Source organism: Lacerta agilis, chromosome 2, assembly GCF_009819535.1.
Source record: "Lacerta agilis isolate rLacAgi1 chromosome 2, rLacAgi1.pri, whole genome shotgun sequence".
Classification (NCBI taxonomy): domain Eukaryota; kingdom Metazoa; phylum Chordata; class Lepidosauria; order Squamata; family Lacertidae; genus Lacerta; species Lacerta agilis.
The window spans coordinates 119,978,678-119,997,510 of NC_046313.1; the positions used below are offsets into that span (position 1 = coordinate 119,978,678).

General features: G+C 47.5%; 1 protein-coding gene across 1 annotated transcript; it reads left to right on the forward strand.

Annotated features, from left to right (window-relative positions):
- Window positions 1–1,088: 1,088 nt before the first annotated feature.
- On the forward strand, window positions 1,089–14,217 carry LOC117042273 (oocyte zinc finger protein XlCOF6-like; the record flags this gene model as incomplete). The annotated part of the gene is made up of 3 exons (XM_033141805.1): window positions 1,089–1,626; window positions 12,467–12,868; window positions 12,953–14,217. Coding segments are annotated over 3 exons (1,878 nt in total), but the record flags the coding sequence as incomplete, so codon positions are not given.
- Between the last annotated feature and the right edge of the window lie 4,616 nt (window positions 14,218–18,833).

An 18,833-nucleotide genomic window follows, 5' to 3' on the forward strand; every position in this document is an offset into this window, starting at 1 on the left:
ATCTGGCCTTCCCAGCAGTCAGGCTCCAGCTGCTTTCCTTCTGCATCTCAGGCTCTCTCCATTCAATAATGCAAGACTGAGAGATGGAGGTCCAACCCAAAGAATATTCTCCTACCTGAGCACTCCTTCAGCTGACCACAAGCACCGAGCCTTGTCACTAGTCTTATATATGGGTCTCCCAAAATGGTCAGTATGGACCCCCTGAGGCCAAAGGGACTGCAGGTGATTAATAAACATCTAGAGGTCAAAGGGGATGAAATGTGGTCCAAAGGGTGGAGGAGTATAGTGCAGAGGATGTTCTGAGATAATGATGGTTCATTAGCAGTGATTATGAGTTATGAAAGGCTGATGATACATTACCATTATTTGACATTCTTTCATTTGCATTTCCTAAAAATGGAGGACAGGAGATAATGTGCGAGATGTAAGAGTAAGTGCTAATTGATGTGTGTAATAATCCTTTCTTCTCTTCCTAGAAAACAAATAGGATTTTCTAACCCTTCGCCCTCCAAAGCAGACAATGGAGAAGGAACTCTGTGGGGCCATGTTCAATGGGAATAACGAAGAAATAGTTTAAATGCATGGAGTGTGAAAAGAGAGAGGAGAAACAGTTTGAAAGTATGGAGTGTGGAAAGAGCTTCAGTGACAATGGAACGCTAAGAAGACATCAACGAACTCACACGGGAGAGAAACCATTTAAATGCATGGAGTGTGGAAAGAGCTTCAATGCTAATCAAGAACTTAGAAGACATCAATGGACTCACATGGAGGAGAAACCATTTAAATGTATGGAGTGTGGAAAGAGCTTCAGTCGGAGTGGCCAACTTATAAACCATCATCTGATTCACACGGGGGAGAAACCATTTAAATGCATGGAGTGTGGAAAGAGCTTCACTTCTAATCAAGTACTTAGAAGTCATCAATGGACTCACATGGAGGAGAAACCATTTAAATGTATGGAGTGTGGAAAGAGCTTCAGTCAGAGTGGAACACTTAGAATTCATCAACGGACTCACACAGGAGAGAAACCATTTAAATGTATAGAGTGTGGAAAGAGATTCATTAATAGTGGAAAACTTAGAAAACATCAAAGGACACACACAGGAGAGAAACCATTTAAATGCATGGAGTGTGGGAAGAGCTTCAGTGACAGTGGAAAATGTAGAATTCATCAACGGACTCACACGGGGGAGAAACCATTTAAATGCATGGTGTGTGGAAAGAGCTTCAGCCACAATGGAACCCTTAGAAATCACCAACGGAATCACACAGGGGAGAAACCGTTTAAATGCATGGAGTGTGGGAAGAGCTTCATTAACAGTGGAACACTTAGAATACATGAACGGACTCACACAGGGGAGAAACCATTTACATGCATGGAGTGTGGGAAGAGCTTCACTGATAGTGGAACACTTAGAATTCATCAACGGACTCACACAGGTGAGAAACCATTTAAATGCATGGAGTGCGGAAAGAGCTTCACTGATAGGGGACAACTTAGAATTCATCAACGGACTCACACAGGTGAGAAACCATTTAAATGCATGGAGTGCGGAAAGAGCTTCACTGATAGGAGACAACTTAGAATTCATCAACGGACTCACACAGGTGAGAAACCATTTAAATGCATGGAGTGTGGAAAGAGCTTCAGTCGGAGTGGCCAACTTACAAACCATCATCTGATTCACACGGGGGAGAAACAATTTAAATGTATGGAGTGTGGAAAGAGCTTCAGTCTGAGTGGACACCTTAGAACACATCAACGGACTCACACAGGGGAGAAACCATTTAAATGTATGGAGTGTGGAAAGAGCTTCAGTCAGAGTGGAACACTTAGAATTCATCAACGGACTCACACAGGAGAGAAACCATTTAAATGTATGGAGTGTGGAAAGAGCTTCAGTCAGAGTGGAACACTTAGAAAACATCAACAAACTCATACAGGGGAGAAACCATAGAAGTACTAGGGAAGTGGATAGAGGTTCAGTTGTAGTGGAAGTCTTACAACCATCAACAGACTCTGAGGAGCGTCCTTTGGGTTTCGCTCTGACTGGCAAACTCCGTCAGACCAGAGCAGCCGGTAGTAAGTGACTCTCCTCTCCTGTGGGGAGGACACTAGTCTTGCTACATATTTAAGCAAGAAGAAAGACTCCTTTGTAGGGCTAAAGATACTTTATTACAGTATTTATATACAGAGTTCAATCAGTACGTCTGTGCTCTCTGAACACCAGTTCAGAACTGCGACACATAGTCAGAAATGAAACTGACTTCCAACAATCAACACACAGAGGAAAAGATAAAACAGACTTCCTTTCTCATGCTTCTCAGACTCTCACATGATGTCCACAAATCATAGCAACACATGCTAGTACTGCTTGAGGAAAAATAAAACCCAACATCTCTACAGGTCATCAGTTTACTCAAAGAAGAGAAATGGTTTAATAGAAGGAATGTGGAATCTACTTTGGATATTGTAGAATGCTTTTCCGAATCATCTACCGACTTCCATAGGGTGGTACCATTTAGAGTGCAGAACCTGTTTCTCTCTGAGTTGATAGGAAATCAATCTTAAATGCATGCAGCGTATGTGAGCCTTTGTTGTTTGTATGTAAGATTGTCCAGTTATGTATTTAAAGTAACGAAGGTAACATTTCACAATAGTAAGCATAATGTAATATTTAATGTACTGTTAGATAGGGAGGGGGAGTGCGTGAGTCTGGAGTGTTGCTGCTGAGTGAGGATGTAATGCTGAATACTTGGGGGAGGAGACAAAACTGAAACCCAAATTCAATACTCTTAGTTCATGTGATGTTAATATTCTCTTAGCAGCTGCCCCAAGGCAGGAGCCACCTCTGGGCCCTGAGGGTGGAAAGCCTCCCTCCACCTTTGCAACTGGAGATGCTCCTAGGAAGTCCTCCTGCCAGGAGACCACAATGTGTGTTATTGATGCATTTATCTTATTGTTGCTGTTGCCCTTATGGACTGGCTGGATGCCGAGGAGGGGGGAGACCCTTCTTTTCGCTCTCCTAAATCTTCCACCATTCTTACTTCATTGGATCCCATGAGTTCTAGTTTTATGAGGGGTTGGGGCTTTTCTCTCTCCTCTTTCTCCATCTCTTCATCTGAAGAAGTGTGCATGCACACGAAAGCTCACAGCAATGACAAACTTAGTTGGTCTCTAAGGTGCTACTGGAAGGAATTTTTTTATGTCCTCTGTGGGGCATTCCAATAGAGACGGTCCGGTAGATATGAAGGCCCTAAACCACAAATAAAGCTTTGAGGCAAGAATTTATACCTTCAGATAAAATGAAAAAAGAGCAATGGTTCTTCATGCCAGCCCCAAACTAGACCCAAAGTAGATATTTAAGGAAAATGAGGGAAGCGTTCTTGGTTTGGAAGTGACATGGACAGGAAGGAAGAAAAGTCCTGTTGGTAGGATTATACACAGCAAATGAAAAGAAATTGGACAATTGGCTATAATACCATCAGATCAATGAAATGTTTAAAGCGGATAGTAAGAACCCAGGTTTTCAGTTAGAAAAATCCAGATTGGAGATGGAATTGTGAGGGGAACAATAAATGTATGAGGCATGGTTTTCTTTTACATTGCAATGTAGTCGAAGCAAAATTCCTAGTACGATTGGTACTTGGCCAATAAAATTCTATTCTATTCTATTCTATTCTATTCTATTCTATTCTATTCTATTCTATTCTGTTGGGGGTTTTGGTTTTAACTGGAAAAGCCTCAAAACCAGTATAGCACTTGGAGTGGTGTCCAGCAACACTTCTGCTGTGTATCTTGCTTCTCCAGTGCTTTTGTAGCATTTCTCAAATGTCTCCAGCGCAGCGGTATGTGTGCCTTGTGTCTCAGAGCCTGCCAGCAATAAATTCCACAGAGTCCAGCTTGTTTTTAAGCAAGCAAGCTTTAATTAAAAGCATAAATTCACAGACACTCCCGGACTGACGGAACACATCTTGCCTGTCTCCGGTTCAAAAGTGAAAGCAGAACAGAAAATAAACAGTGTGTCACATAAATCACCTAGGCTTCGCATACAGCAGAACCCGGATGTTGTGACATCATCCTCCCTGTGGGAGGGGCTAACTGTTGAGCTTATTTAACCCTGAAAGCTCCAAACCTCACATACTCTATTCTATGAATTATTGGACAAAGTGATGAAAATGTTGTATAGATGGTATTTAACTCCAGTAAAACTTGCCAAAATGTATCATACATCAGATAACAAATGCTGGAAATGTAAAGATAAGAGAAACCTTTTTCCATATGTGGTGGATGTGCCCCAAAATAAATGACTTACGGGGAAAGATTTATAATGAAATGAAAAAGGTGTTAAAAGACACCTTCTTAAAGAAACCAGAGGCCTTTCTTTTGGGAATTATAGGGGAGGAAATCCCCCCAAAAGAGAAGACTGACTTTTTGTATGCCACAACAGCAGCAAGAATATGAATGGCAAAGAACTGGAAGAATCAGGAGATACCGACGGTGGAAGAATGGCAGATGAAAATGATTGACTTTATGGAGCTTGCCGAGCTGACTGCGAGATCAAAGGGAAGAAGCGGTGCAGGTGTAACGGAAATTTAAATCCAAGTGTGAGACTACTCAGCCACCTGGCTCGTCGGGCCGATGCCCGCAGACTTTGAGGATTAAAGGGAGTCCAGCAGCCACAGAGCAAAGAAAAGCACAAAGTTTATTGCGCAATAAGGTTCCAGAAAAACTCAACACCCAAAACTGTGACATGCTTTTTTAAAACTTCCCACTACTTTCCCTCAGAGCGGGGGGAGGGGCTCTTCCTCTCTTCTCCCTCAGAGACACAACAGGGACCCTCTTGTGAGGGGAGCGGAAAGGATGCCTCTCAGAGAAAGGGGTGGCAGGGGGGTCTCTCTCTCTCCCTCACAACCCCATTGCATTCCTCTCATGGTGGAGGGGGATCCACCCTCTCACCGCCTGCCTCAGACCGAGGAAGAAGGAACAACGAAAAGGATTATATATATATATATATATATATATATATATATATATATATTATATTTTTAGATCTTCCCAATAATTTCTCTGCTCCATCCTTTCCTGAGCAAAAACCCTGCTATTCCAAGGGCCCTTTGCGCCAGGAAGGCAGCCTTGATGACACGGGGTGGGGGTGGGGCCAAGGCAAATAAAATATTGGGTGGGGGCAGGTAAGCCCCACCCTACAAAATTGATCACATGACGCGACACTCGCACGCACACAATTTAAATGACAAATCCCCTTTAACTTGTTCGGAGAAATTCCTGTAACAAACTTTGGAGGCGAATCCCTCAAATATGATATGATAGCCAAGTTCAAATATATAAAAGGATGTCATATAGAGGAGGGAGAAAGGTTGTTTTCTGCTGCTCCAGAGAAGCGGACACGGGGCAATGGATTCAAACTACAAGAAAGAAGATTCCACCTAAACATTAGGAAGAACTTCCTGACAGTAAGAGCTGTTCGACAGTGGGATTTGCTGCCAAGGAGTGTGGTGGAGTCTCCTTCTTTGGAGGTCTTTAAGCAGAGGCTTGACAGCCATCTGTCAGGAATGCTTGGATGGTGTTTCCTGCTTGGCAGGGGGTTGGACTGGATGGCCCTTGGGGTCTCTTCCAACTCTAGGATTCTATGAAATATTTTATAGTGGGGACAGATCCCTCCGCCCCTGGGATTTGGCTCCTATGGCCAGCCCCATTTCCCCCCGTTGCAACACCCCTGCGAGGTAGGCTCTGTTGTCCTTCCGTTTTTCTGGGGGAGGGTTCCTTATGGGGGTCTCACATTCAGAGCTTGGCAGGGAGAAGGAGACCCCCCCCGATGGCACAGCCTCGCCCCCTCCCCTCTTTTTATACTCCTCCTCATCGCCCCCCACGCGAGAGGGACGTGCATAGAGACCCCTCTCTCTGCTCTTCTCCGGAGGGAGAGAAGGGCGAGGGGGGAGCCTGTGGGGAGGGAGGGGGCAGAGGAAAAGAAGCAGCGCCCCTTCTGTCTCAGGCAGACACGTGTCTCTTCCCACCCCCAGAGGCTTCACGGAGGATCTTGCAAGGCAAAACTGGGCGGGGGGGGAGAGGGACCCCCCCTTGGCTTCCCTGGGTCAGCCCCTCCCCCACTCTCCTGATCCACAGGGGGAGGGGCAGCCCTTCCCTTCTTGTCATCCATCCATCCTCTCCCCTCCCAACCTCCCTGTTCGTAGATTGAAAGCCACGTAATTCTCTCCCCACACACTCAGATCACCCCCCCCAGATCTGATGCCCCTCCCGCGGCCATCTCGACCCCCTGCTGGGGGGGGAGGAGGAAGGAGGGGGGCCATGTCCCCCTGGAGCCCCCAAGGCAGCGCCGTCCCGTCCTCTTCCCATCCCGACACAGGAAGGGGCAGCTCTATCACCGTAGCTCTAGGGGAACACGCATCCCAAAAGGAACCGGAAGTGTCGCTGCTCAATGTGCCGCCAAAAGGGGAGATTGGGAAGAGGGGGGAGGGGCGTCGGTGGAGGAAAACTCCCCCCCCCCCGAAAAAGACCCCCTTTCTGTTGCACACAAGGAAAGAGGAGTAATCTGGAGCGAGGTAGGTGGAGGACCGAGAGGGAGACTGGGAAAAGGGGGGGGGAATGAGAGGGGGAGGGGAGGGCAAAGAGACCCCCCCCCAAGAAAGCGCCCTCCCTGGCGCCCATCGACAGAGGCCCTGATCCATGCGACCCAGGTGGGAAGTGGGGACCCGACACCTGCAGGGTTTCCCTTGCAAGGTCTCCTGGGCAGCAGCATCACCAGACTCCCGTCTCTCTTTCCTGGGGGGCCGAGAGATGCTCAGCTGCCCTGCACCCCCTTGGGAAGGGAAATGAGGACCCCCCCACCCCCAAGCAGGCCTGGGGGTTGAGCTGAGGGGCCCCCCCATCCGCCCGGTTTCCCCCTGGCAGGAATCCCTGGGGTCGTGGGGCTCCTGGGTGGGGAAAGGGAGAGAGGGAGTCCATGGAAGGGTTAAAGGGAGGGAGGGAGAGGAGCCAAGACAGAGACCCCCCCCTTCCAGCACCACTGACCCCCCCCCATAACCCCGCCTCCCTTCTGACATTGTTGGCTGTCCCAGATTATCTGTATTCACTATGACTCATCTCCCTACTTTGGATTGTCCTGAATACCACCATTTGGTAGCCATGCAATTATTATTATTATTATTATTATTATTATTATTATTATTATTATTATTATTATTATTATTATTATTATTTACCCCAGCCACTCTGCGCGGTTTCCAACCAATGATTAAAAATACATTAAAACATCAGTCCTTAGAGACTTCCCTAAACAGGGCTGTCTTCAGATGTCTTGTTACAGGTAGGTAGTCGTGTTGGACTGCTGTAGTCGAAACAAAATGAAAAATTAAAAAATTCCTTGCAGTAGCACTTTAGAGACCAACTAAGTTTGTTCTTGGTATAGAGTAGAATCATAGAATCCTAGAGTTGGAAGAGACCCCAAGGGCCATCCAGTCCAACCCCCTGCCAAGCAGGAAACGCCATCAAAACATTCCTGACAGATGGCTGTCAAGCCTCTGCTTTGTTGTTGTTGTTGTTCAGTCGTTCAGTCGTGTCCGACTCTTCGTGACCCCATGGACCAGAGTACGCCAGGCACGCCTATCCTTCACTGCCTCTCGCAGTTTGGCCAAACTCATGTTAGTAGCTTCAAGAACACTGTCCAACCATCTCATCCTCTGTCGTCCCCTTCTCCTTGTGCCCTCCATCTTTCCCAACATCAGGGTCTTTTCTAGGGATTCTTCTCTTCTCATGAGGTGGCCAAAGTACTGGAGCCTCAACTTCAGGATCTGTCCTTCTAGTGAGTACTCAGGGCTGATTTCTTTGAGAATGGATAGGTTTGATCTTCTTGCAGTCCACGGGACTCTCAAGAGTCTCCTCCAGCACCATAATTCAAAAGCATCAATTCTACGGCGATCAGCCTTCTTTATGGTCCAGCTCTCACTTCCGTACATTACTACTGGGAAAACCATAGCTTTAACTATACGGACCTTTGTCGGCAAGGTGATGTCTTTGCTTTTTAAGATGCTGTCTAGGTTTGTCATTGCTTTTCTTCCAAGAAGCAGGCGTCTTCTGATTTCGTGACTGCTGTCACCATCTGCAGTGATCATGGAACCCAAGAAAGTGAAATCTCTCACTGCCTCTGCTTAAAGACCTCCAAAGAAGGAGACTCCACCACACTCCTTGGCAGCAAATTCCACTGTCCAACATCTCTCACTGTCAGGAAGTTCTTCCTAATGTTTAGGTGGAATCTTCTTTCTTGTAGTTTGAATCCATTGCTCCGTGTCCGCTTCTCTGCATCTGAATGAATGATGTATCTGAAGAAGTGTGCATGGACATGAAAGCTCATACCAGTTATTACGATGCTCACTTCAAGCCAGTCTTGGATGTTACAGCCGTATAAACCTAAAATGTGTTCTGGAACTTTCAAAACTATCAGTTAGTTCTAGAAAGAATGAACACTCACTCGCCCCAGCAAGGCTGACAGGTGGAGGTCTAGATCCAAGAACATTCTCCTACCTGAGCACTCCTTCAGCTGACCGCAGGCACCAAGCCTTGTCACTCATTCTCTGACAGGCCCATATCACAGTCCCTAAAAAAGGCTCAAACCTGGGTCTCTCAAAATGGTCAGTATGGACCTCCTGAAGGCCAACGGACTGTACAGGTGATTAATAAATATATAGAGGTTGAATGAGGAAAAGTATGGCCCGGGGGTATTCGGAGGATCGAATATGTCATTAGAAACCAGAGTTCATACAGACAAGTAGGAGGCATGGACATTTCTGCATTGTGGGGGGTTGGACTTGATGGCCCCTGGAGTCCCTTCCTACTCTCCAGTTTTATGATCCCACGACAGGGGGAAGGCATGGGAGAATGTACGAGATATTAAAATAGGAGAAGGTGGTAACTGAACTTCCTGTGTTTCATATTCCTTTGTTCTATTCCCTGAAACCCTAACCCGAAACATTAGCAGGATCGATGTGACATTTATGAAGAACTTGCATGATTTGGGAAAAATAATATTTGAAAATTAAATGGAGAAAAGTAAATTATATGCAAGGGGAAAAATAGAAACTTGGATACCAGGGCGGGGGGGGGGGGAGGTCAAACAGGTATAAATTTGATGTTTAGAGGACTGTAAAATTGTTGTTAAATTTAAAAACTTCCAGCTCAAAAGGTAATATTGTCATCTGTTTTAGGCCCCTATGTAGTAGAAGTTGCAAGAGCAACTCCCCTCCCCCCTAAACTTCCTCTCTCTAGGAAGCGGAGCTCACTAGGGAGGGAAGGAAAAAGAGGTGCAATTTCTTTGGAGGGGGAAGAGATTTGGGGTTGTGGTAAGGGGGAGAAAGATGCATTTTTACTCCCCCTGAATCAGCTGGGGAGGATTTGGAGCGGGGGGGGGGATGAAAGGAAAGTAGGGAAATGCTCCCCTTCCCCTTCCTTCTGTGGAAGGGCTGAGACTTGAACTGAGGTCCCAGTTCCATGCTCTGGGTTCCCCCTGGCAGGAATCCCCGGAGAGAGGCAGTCCATGGAAGCGTTAAAGGAAGTGTGAGAGGCCTGCATAGAGACCCCCCATCTCCTCTCTCCCCTTCCATCTCATCTGCCAACTCCACATGGGAATATAAGAGGTTGGGCTGTGTATTTATTATTACAATTGCAATGGTTGTTATTCTTATTTATTTATGGAACCTATTAGTCACTTTCTCTTTCCCAGGGCAGCCCAAAGTGGCTTACAACCTATTGTTATCATTATCATTATCATTATGTTCCGGATAAGGGTGACACTCCAAGGCCTTCTTTGTTATGTTTCCTGTATTTTGGGAGCCAGAGAGAAGGCTGTTCTCAGGGCCTGCTCCACCGTGAGGGAGACTGAGGCAGCAGGTGCAGAGAGGGGCAAGGAGGGGACTGAGCTGAGCGCCATTTGGCCAGCCCTGGTTTAACCCTCTATCCTCTCACCCAGTGGAAGGTGCTATCCCATTGCCAGTGTCCAAGACACAAGACAGCAGCCTCCGGAAGTCAATGGTGCAGGGTGATTTGGCAATGTGTGCAGTCGGAGATCATGGAGGAAGGAGGAAACAAAATACAGATATTCACCATTTTCAGAGGAGGGGGAAGATGGGGAAAGTGCATCCCAACAGATATTGCTGCAATAACACTCCCATCATCCCTGGCCATGGGTCATCCTTGCTTGGGCAGATGGTACTTTGTGTTCAACCACATCTGGAGCGCCAGAGATGCCTCAACTTAGCATAGAAAGTTCCTCTAGGGGCTCAGTGTTACTTGGGAGTTGGTGGAACTGGATCTTAAGCGTTCTTGAGACCCTAACACTATAATCCAAGGTGTCCACCCTGAGCAGCGTAGAAAGCCATGCCGGCACCTATGGAAGAGCTTTTTGAAGGAAATCATACACCCCAAAAATTACTTGCTTAGGAAGGTGCAGTGTGAGGTGGAGGGTTCTTGTGCAGAGGAGGAAGAACTTCATGATAACCTAGGACCCTGATGAATAGTGAGCAGGTTCATGGACATAGAGCAGCTCCCTTTCCTAGAAGAAAGCGGTCAAAAATCTAACGTTTTCGCTGCAGCACTTAGCCCCCACCAAATCAATGAGAATAAAAACATTTTAAAATCCTTCCAGTAGCACCCTAGGGACCAACTAAGTTTGTTCTCGGTATGAGCTTTTGTGTGCATGCACACTTCTCCAGAAATCAATGAGGTTATTTACAGTGAAAGGCTGAAGTGCACTTAATTCGTTCCTTGGTTCAGTGGGTGGATTCTTATTATTATGCAGGGCGGTATTGGAGGGCTCCTTAGTTTGAAAGCGAGTAAGGCATGTTGTAGGCGCGGCTTCTGACTGGCTGATCGGCCCAGGAAATTGCCGACAGCCAAAGAGGATGTTCAGCTTCCAAAAAACGTTCACAAACTGGAACGCTTACTTCCAGGTGTTCAGGAGCCAATTTGTTCAACTAAGCCATTTGGGAACAAAGGTCCCACTGTAATTTTTTAAAAGGGATGTTGTTTGCTTTTGGATGGGGGTTGTTTTAATGTGTAGCTGTTTAAGTTTGTATTCTATTTCTATTTTTAGTTTGGTATTTTGTTAAGTTGTTTGATTGAGGGGGGAGGGGGCCCCTGCCGGCAGAAGGGCTGCGGCAAGTTCAAATAGGACATCCAATCTCAGGAGGAGACCGGGTTGTCGTAAGTTACTGTTCCAAGCCCCACAAACTCGGTCTACTCAGCAGGGCTGTTGTAACGGGGACACCCCACACCAGGGCCCTGCCTCCCCCGTTGTGAAATGCATGTAAAAAGGACCGGATCCCCGTCCCCTCCTCCCAGCAATGGATTAAAAGAGAGGAAGGGGGAATGTAACCTTCGTCCCCCAGTGAACTTTTTCAGAGTTGGGGGGGAGACTCTCTTTCGCTGCCGTCTCTGGGGATCGAACCCGGGACCTTCTCTGGAAAGAAACAGGATAATGGAGCTGGTTTGGAAGGAGGAGAATTTGTGTGTTCTGGGAGGGAGGCATCACTCATTCCTGCCCCTGGGTCAGTGAGCTCCGCTTCCTAGAGAGGCAGAAAGGGGGGGAGGGGGATGCAAGGTAGGAGGGGGAGGGGCCTCCATCCACATTCCTGGAAGAGGAGCAGGACTGCAGAGGAGGATGAGGAGGACAAAGAGCTACAAAATACATCTATATATCGGGGCGGGGACAGGAGAGGGATGCGCTTTTCCTCCCCCTGAATCTGCAAACAGGGCAGCTGGGAAGGGAGGGCAGGATTTCGGGTGAGGGGGGATGAAAGGAAGTAGGGAAGTGCTCCCCCTCCCCCTTTGTATTGCAGATCCGGGGCGCGTCCTTGGAGATCCCTCCGCCCTTTGTATTGCAGGAAAGGAAATCAGAATAAAAAAGCGAGCAAGGGAAGCGGAGCGAGAGAGGACAAGGAGTGTGGTGGAGTCTCCTTCTTTGGAGGTCTTTAAGCGGAGGCTTGACAGCCATCTGTCAGGAAAGCTTTGATGGTGTTTCCTGCTTGGCAGGGGGTTGGACTGGATGGCCCTTGTGGTCTCTTCCAACTCTATGATTCTATGAAATATTTCAATTGCCTTTCCTAAAAATTTCAAACATATGGAGGACAGGAGAGAATGTATGAGATGTTAAAATAAGAGCAGGTACTGATTGATGTGTGTAATATTCCTTTCTTCTCTTCCTAGAAAACAAATAGGATCCCCCCCACCCCTGGTCGGATGAAGACAATAGAGAAGGCAGCCATAATTCCGATGGGCCATGCCCAATGGGAATAGCGAAGAAACCATTTAAATACATGGAGTGTGAAAAGAGAGAGGATAAACAATTTGAAAGTATGGAGTGCGGAAAAAGCATCACTGACAGTAGAACACTTAGAAAACATCAACGGACTCACACAGGAGAAAAACCATTTAAAGGTATGGAGTGTGGAAAGAGCTTCAGTCAGAGTGGACACCTTAGAATTCATCAACGGAGTCACACAGGTGAGAAACCATTTAAATGTATGGAATGTGGAAAGTACTTCAGTCAGAGTGCACACCTTAAAAGTCATCAACGGACTCACACGGGGGAGAAACCATTTAAATGTATGGAGTGTGGAAAGTACTTCAGTCAGAGTGGAAACCTTAGAAGACATAAACAGACTCACACACATGAGAAACCATTTAAATGTATGGAGTGTGGAAAGGGCTTCAGTACTAGTGGAACACTAAGACTACATCAACGGACTCACACAGGGGAGAAACCATTTAAATGTATGGAGTGTGGAAAGAGCTTCAGTCAGAGTGGACACCTTAGAACACATCAACGGACTCACACTGGTGAGAAACGATTGAAATGTATTGAGTGTGGAAAGAGATTCACTAATAGTGGAGCCCTTAGAATTCATCAACGGACTCACACAGGGGAGAAACCATTTAAATGTATGGAGTGTGGAAAGAGCTTCACTTATAGTGGAGACCTTAGAATTCATCAACGGACTCACACAGGGGAGAAACCATTTAAATGTATGGAGTGTGGAAAGAGCTTCAGTCAGAGTGGACACCTTAGAATTCATCAACGGAGTCACACAGGTGAGAAACCATTCAAATGTATGGAGTGTGGAAAGAGATTCACTAATAGTGGAGCCCTTAGAATTCATCAACGGACTCACAAAGGGGAGAAACCATTTAAATGCATGGAGTGTGGAAATTGCTTCACTAGGAGTAGAAATCTTAGAATTCATCAACGGATTCACACAGGAGAGAAACTATTTAAATGTATGGAGTGTGGAAAGAGATTCACTAATAGTGGAACACTAAGACTACATCAACGTAATCACACAGGGGAGAAACCATTTAAATGTATGGAGTGTGGAAAGAGCTTCAGTCAGAGTGGACACCTTAGAATTCATCAACGGACTCACACAGGTGAAAAACCATTTAAATGTATGGAGTGTGGAAAGAGCTACAGTCAGAGTGGACACCTTAGAATTCATCAACGGACTCACACAGGTGAAAAACCATTTAAATGTATGGAGTGTGGAAAGAGCTACAGTCAGAGTGGACACCTTAGAATTCATCAACGGACTCACACAGGTGAAAAATCATTTAAATGTATGGAGTGTGAAAAGAGCTTCAGTCAGAGTGGAGACCTTAGAATTCATCAACGCACTCACACAGGTGAGAAACCATTTAAATGTATGGAGTGTGGAAAGAGCTTCACTGATAGTGGAGCCCTTAGAAAACATCAATGGACTCACACAGGTGAGAAACCATTTAAATGTATGGAGTGTGGAAGGAGTTTCAGTACAAGTGGAGTTCTTACAAAACATCAACAAACTCATACAGGGGAGAAACCATGAAAGTGCTAGGGAAGTGGATAGAGGTTGTAGTGGAAGTCTTACAAATCATCAAAAGACTCGGATAATCTACAATTCATCAAGTAACTCCAAGAAGAGAAACGGTTTAAATTGAGGGAATGTGGAATCTGCTTTGGTTATTATGGAATGTTTTTTCCAAAACATATACCGACTTCCATTGGGTGGAACCATTTAGAGTGCAGAACCTGTTTTTCTCCGAGTTGACAGGAAATCAGTTTTAAATGCATGCAGCCTATATGAGCCTTTGTTGTTTGTATGTAACGTTTTTCTAGAAATGTATTTAAAGTAATGAAGGTAAAATTTCACAATAGTAAGGGGAGTGTGTGAGTCTGGAGTGTTGCTTCTGAATGAGGATGGACTGAGAGTGAGCTGGTTTTGGTGTTTGGTGGAGGGAGTTGGGAATGTTTGTATCTGGGGATGGAGAGTTGCACAAAGTGGAGCTGAGACAGGGAGTGCTGCATTGGAAGCAGAGTTGGATTAATATTATGGGAACAGCAGCATAACTCCCATTGTTGTAATTGCAATAATGGAACCATGAAGACACAGAAAGACTGAAAGCACCTACTTCTATGCCCAAGGCAATCTTGAAACCCTCATCTATTCTTTTGATTTATAGATATATTGTGCATAGTTACGTTTGGTGGCAGGAGAAATAAAAGGGGTACTTAGTGGCATAAACAGGACAGGCTCTGTTCCCAGCTGCATGTCTTGCATGAGGAGGGAAGGGGGCACAGGGGAAAAGGGGCTGTTCCAGAGCATCTCAAAGCAATGTGCTGGGGGGTGGGGAGCTCAGTGACACAAGTGTGTGTAGAATGCTGTACCCAAAAGGACACAGGGAAGAAACAATATGGATCAGTGTAATGTGGAAGGAGGTTCAGGCAGGTCCCCAACCGAGAGGGCTAAGGGTCAACTTCCACCAAATCCACCAGCAGGAGCCACTCTGGGCCCTGAGGGTGGAAAGCCCCCCTCCTCCTTGGCAACTGGACACGATCCGAGGGCAGTGATGGCGAACCTTGTAGAGACTGAAGACCTAAACTGCAATGCAAAACCCACTTATTTATCGCAAAGTGCCAACGCAGCAATTTAAAGTGTATATCTATTTTTTTCCTGTGTGTTTCACTTTTCTTCTTTATGACTGCTGTTGTAATGAATAATTCTTCATAAAAGGTATTGCATTACATTCTTCATTAAATTACCTTTCCATTGAACATGCTCTGTTCTGAGTATAACTTCCGTTTTGAGTGCCACACTTCTGTTTTCCTAGTGATGGGCAGCAAGCGAGCGGCCAAGGGATGTTGCAAGGAGGAGTGGGAGGCAGCGTTGCTGCTTGCACGGGAACAGGAGCCGGATCGTTGCTACTGAGCTGGAGAGGTGCAGGTTCCGTCACACTTTCCATTGAGGGTTTGAGGCTGCACTCCCCTCAAGAGAGAAGTTTAAGGGAGCCCCCACCTCCACATCAGATAATGGGCGTTATGGTGCTGCTCCTATAATACTAATTTACCAGGGAGTGGGCAGAGGAGCAAAGGTGGAGACTGACTCCCCAGCCTGACCCTTCCAGGGAGGAGGAAGAGGAATCCTGTATAGATTTACAACAGGGGTTTGAGGGAGGTCTCAACTCAGAGGCAGGGAAATCATGGGAGAGGCAGAGCAACACCTGGCTGACACGTTGTCACTAGAAAGCATCCCTGGCACACCATCTGCCAGAACGTGACAAGCCTTGAAAGTAGGAGAGCAGAGAGCTCAAAGGCAGAGGGCACATAGCAGCATCTCTATTAGGAGCAAATGAGGAAATGGGAGGGATGGGGGCTGAGACAACGCCATTCTCCAAGAGGCTGAGTTCTGTAGCCCCTCTCTGTGAATACTGAATAAAAAAGCACAATAGGAGATCTTCCCTTGTCTTTATACTTTTCTGGGCAACGGCTGGGAGTCGCTGACAGCATCCTGACATAATCTGACCAGCTCTGCTTCCAAAGCACCACCACCAGTCTCACACTAGTCTGTTGATGTAAAGTGTGAACTCGGACTGAAGCTCCTTACTGGGAGTCTCCTTGTAGATTTTGTGTAGTTCTTCTGGAATTTGTATCAGCTCATGAGAAGTTGTCCACATGTTACGGAAATTACCGGGGTAGAGGCTGCTCAGCTCCCGGTCCTACAGAGAAAGCCCGTGGTTCGCTGCGGAGGCAATGGAGACCAGCCGGAGATTGGAGCAAAAGCAAAGGAGTTTATTGCGCAACAAGGTTCAGGAGGATCCGAACCCCGAACAAAGGGTGTCACGGACTTCTAAAAGTTCCCGCAATTGCCCAGAATACATAGCGAAATACATCATAGAAACGTTAGAGAAGGGGGGGGAGAGAGGAGGTTCTAGCAAGATTTACATACAGGTAAACAAGTTTTACATATCAGGAAGGATGGCAGGAACCGGTGAATGGATTTAGGGTGGGTACAATATACATTGAGAGTTTCCACTGGGAGAGAACAATAGGAAACTCCTGAGAGGATGTCTGCTACCATGGCAACTGATCGGAGGGTGCTTGGGTGGATTACCGGGATGGGTGCATTTCCTCTTGCACCTGGATGAGTACGTGATCTCTTGCTTAAAGGATTATGAAAGTCACTGAGATGGAAGTCCAAAAATCATATAGTATCAGAATAATAAACTTCTGATGATCGGAGGATGGCGGGGACCGAGGGGCTAGAAAGGTTATTTCCTAAGGAGAAGAAAGACACCAGAATCGAGCAGATCGGATATTGCATTCAGGAGATATTGATTTTTATAGTAATAAACGGTTTTGAGCTGTCAAACGGGCCACCTAGAGTCCAAATTGCCCAGTCGCTACATTGTAACAAGTTATAATTAATAACCTCCCTTGCTGGATACATTTTAGTTTCAGTTCCATTGTTCTCGCAGCAGGGAGCCTGTCAATACCCACTTAGCGTGCAGTCAAGCGTGAAGGTGTTGAGTACATCACTGAACGTTCCATTTTGCAGGCTGAGCTGAATGCATGCTCCTGATTGGTGGGTTTGCCGTTCATTGAGAAAATGGAGCGTACACGGAGCGCTTTTGACAGGGGCGCTTCTCGGAGGCTTTTTTCGGGGCGCATTTCGGGACTTTTGGGGAAACCCTTTATCGCGAGAGTTTATGTGGGTGCTTGTGCAACTAGTGTGAAGGGGAATGGCAGGAACAGGGGGGAAATGGATGCCCCGCTCATCGTCAGGGGGGTAGAAAGGGGTGCAGCTTTACAGTCCCGCACTCGCTGGCATGAAGACCTCGCGGTGAGGGCGCGCGGTGGGGAAGGTGACGGCTGGAACTTTTCCCTATCACACATGAGCCGGAAAGCTGCCTGGTTCCCTCGGCTTGAAAGTGGAGATGAGCACCACACGCCATAGTCGAATTCGGCTGGACTTAACCGTCCAGGGGTCCTTTACTTTTTACCAATATATAAACCCTGAATGCATTTCTATAGCATCCTCCACCCCTATTTCTGGCTTGCTGTACATCCATCATCACCTTTGACCAACCATGCAGTGGAAAAAAGAGCTAATACCGGAAGCCGGAGAGAGGGGAGCCTCTCCTCTCCCAGGGGGTCCAATGGTTTCATTTGGTATAATGCATCTGGTATAATCCTGCGTCTCCGAGGCAACAGCTGACCTGAACCATGTAGGGGGTGGGGGAAGTGGGCCCCCCTTGTCAGGAAGACCTTGGAGGAGTAGCAGATTCCTCGCCAGGAGAGAGAAGCCAAGGCAGCCCCTCCGCACATTCCCCCCCCCCCAGCACCCAGGATGGAGAGGACTCCCCCAAACACCACGTCTCTCTCTCTCTCTCTCTCTCTCTCTCTCTCTCTCTCTCTCCCCGCTGTCCATGTCCTGCTGGGCTTCCCTCCCCCCACGTTGCTCCCCTCCCTCCCTCAGCCCCCCAACTTCCTCCTCCATCCGCCCCCAAGTGCGCAGGGGCCTCCCAAGACCAGCAAGGAGGATAGAGAGGGAGGAGGGTCTCTATCCAGGCCTCTCTCGCGTCCTTTAACCCTTCCATGAAATCCCTCTCTTTCTCTGCCCCCACCGAAAGATACCCAAGTGCTGGAGCGCCCCACGGATTCCTGCCGGAGGAAATGGGGGGATCCGTCTTGAGGGGAGCCGGACCTGCCTGCGTTTGCCTGGGAAGTGGATGCAGAACTGGCGCCCCTACCTGACCCGCATTGCAGGATCCTGGGGCGAGTCAGGAGGGGGTCTCGCCCTCGTAGCCAAAAAGGGGGTACAGCTGCTCTGCCACTGAGCTGCGCCCCTCCCGCCCCACCAGCAAAGCCCAAGTTCAAAAAGGCACCCGCAATAAGGACTCTGGACTCCCCTTTAGGGTTGTGGTCAGTTACTGATCCAAGCCCCACAAACCCGGTCTGCTCTGCAGGGCTGTTGTAACGGGGACACCCCTGCCTCCCCCACGTTGTGAAATGTGTGTAAAAAGGACGGGATCCCCGGCCCCCTCCCAGCAGTGGATTAAAAGAGGTGAAGGGGGAATGTAACCTTCGTGCCCCAGAGGACTTTTTCGGTGGGGGGGGAGAGTGTGTTTTTCCCTGCGGTCTCCGGGGATCGAACCTGGGACCTTCTCAGGAAAGAAACAGGATAACGGAGCTGGTTTGGAAGGAGGAGAATTTGTGGGGGGGGGCATCACTCATTCCTCCCCCTGGGTCAGTGAGCTCCGCTTCCTAGAGAGGCAGAAAGGGGGGGAGGGGCCTCCATCCACATTCCCGGAAGAGGAGAAGGTCTGGACAGGAGGAGGACGAGGAGGACAAAGAGGTACAAAATACATCTATATATTGGGGGGGGGGGGAGAGATGCGCTTTTCCTCCCCCTGAATTTGCAAACAGGGCTGCTGAGAAGGGAGGGCAGGATTTCGGGCGGGGGGGGGCGTTGAAAGGAAATAAGGGGAGTGC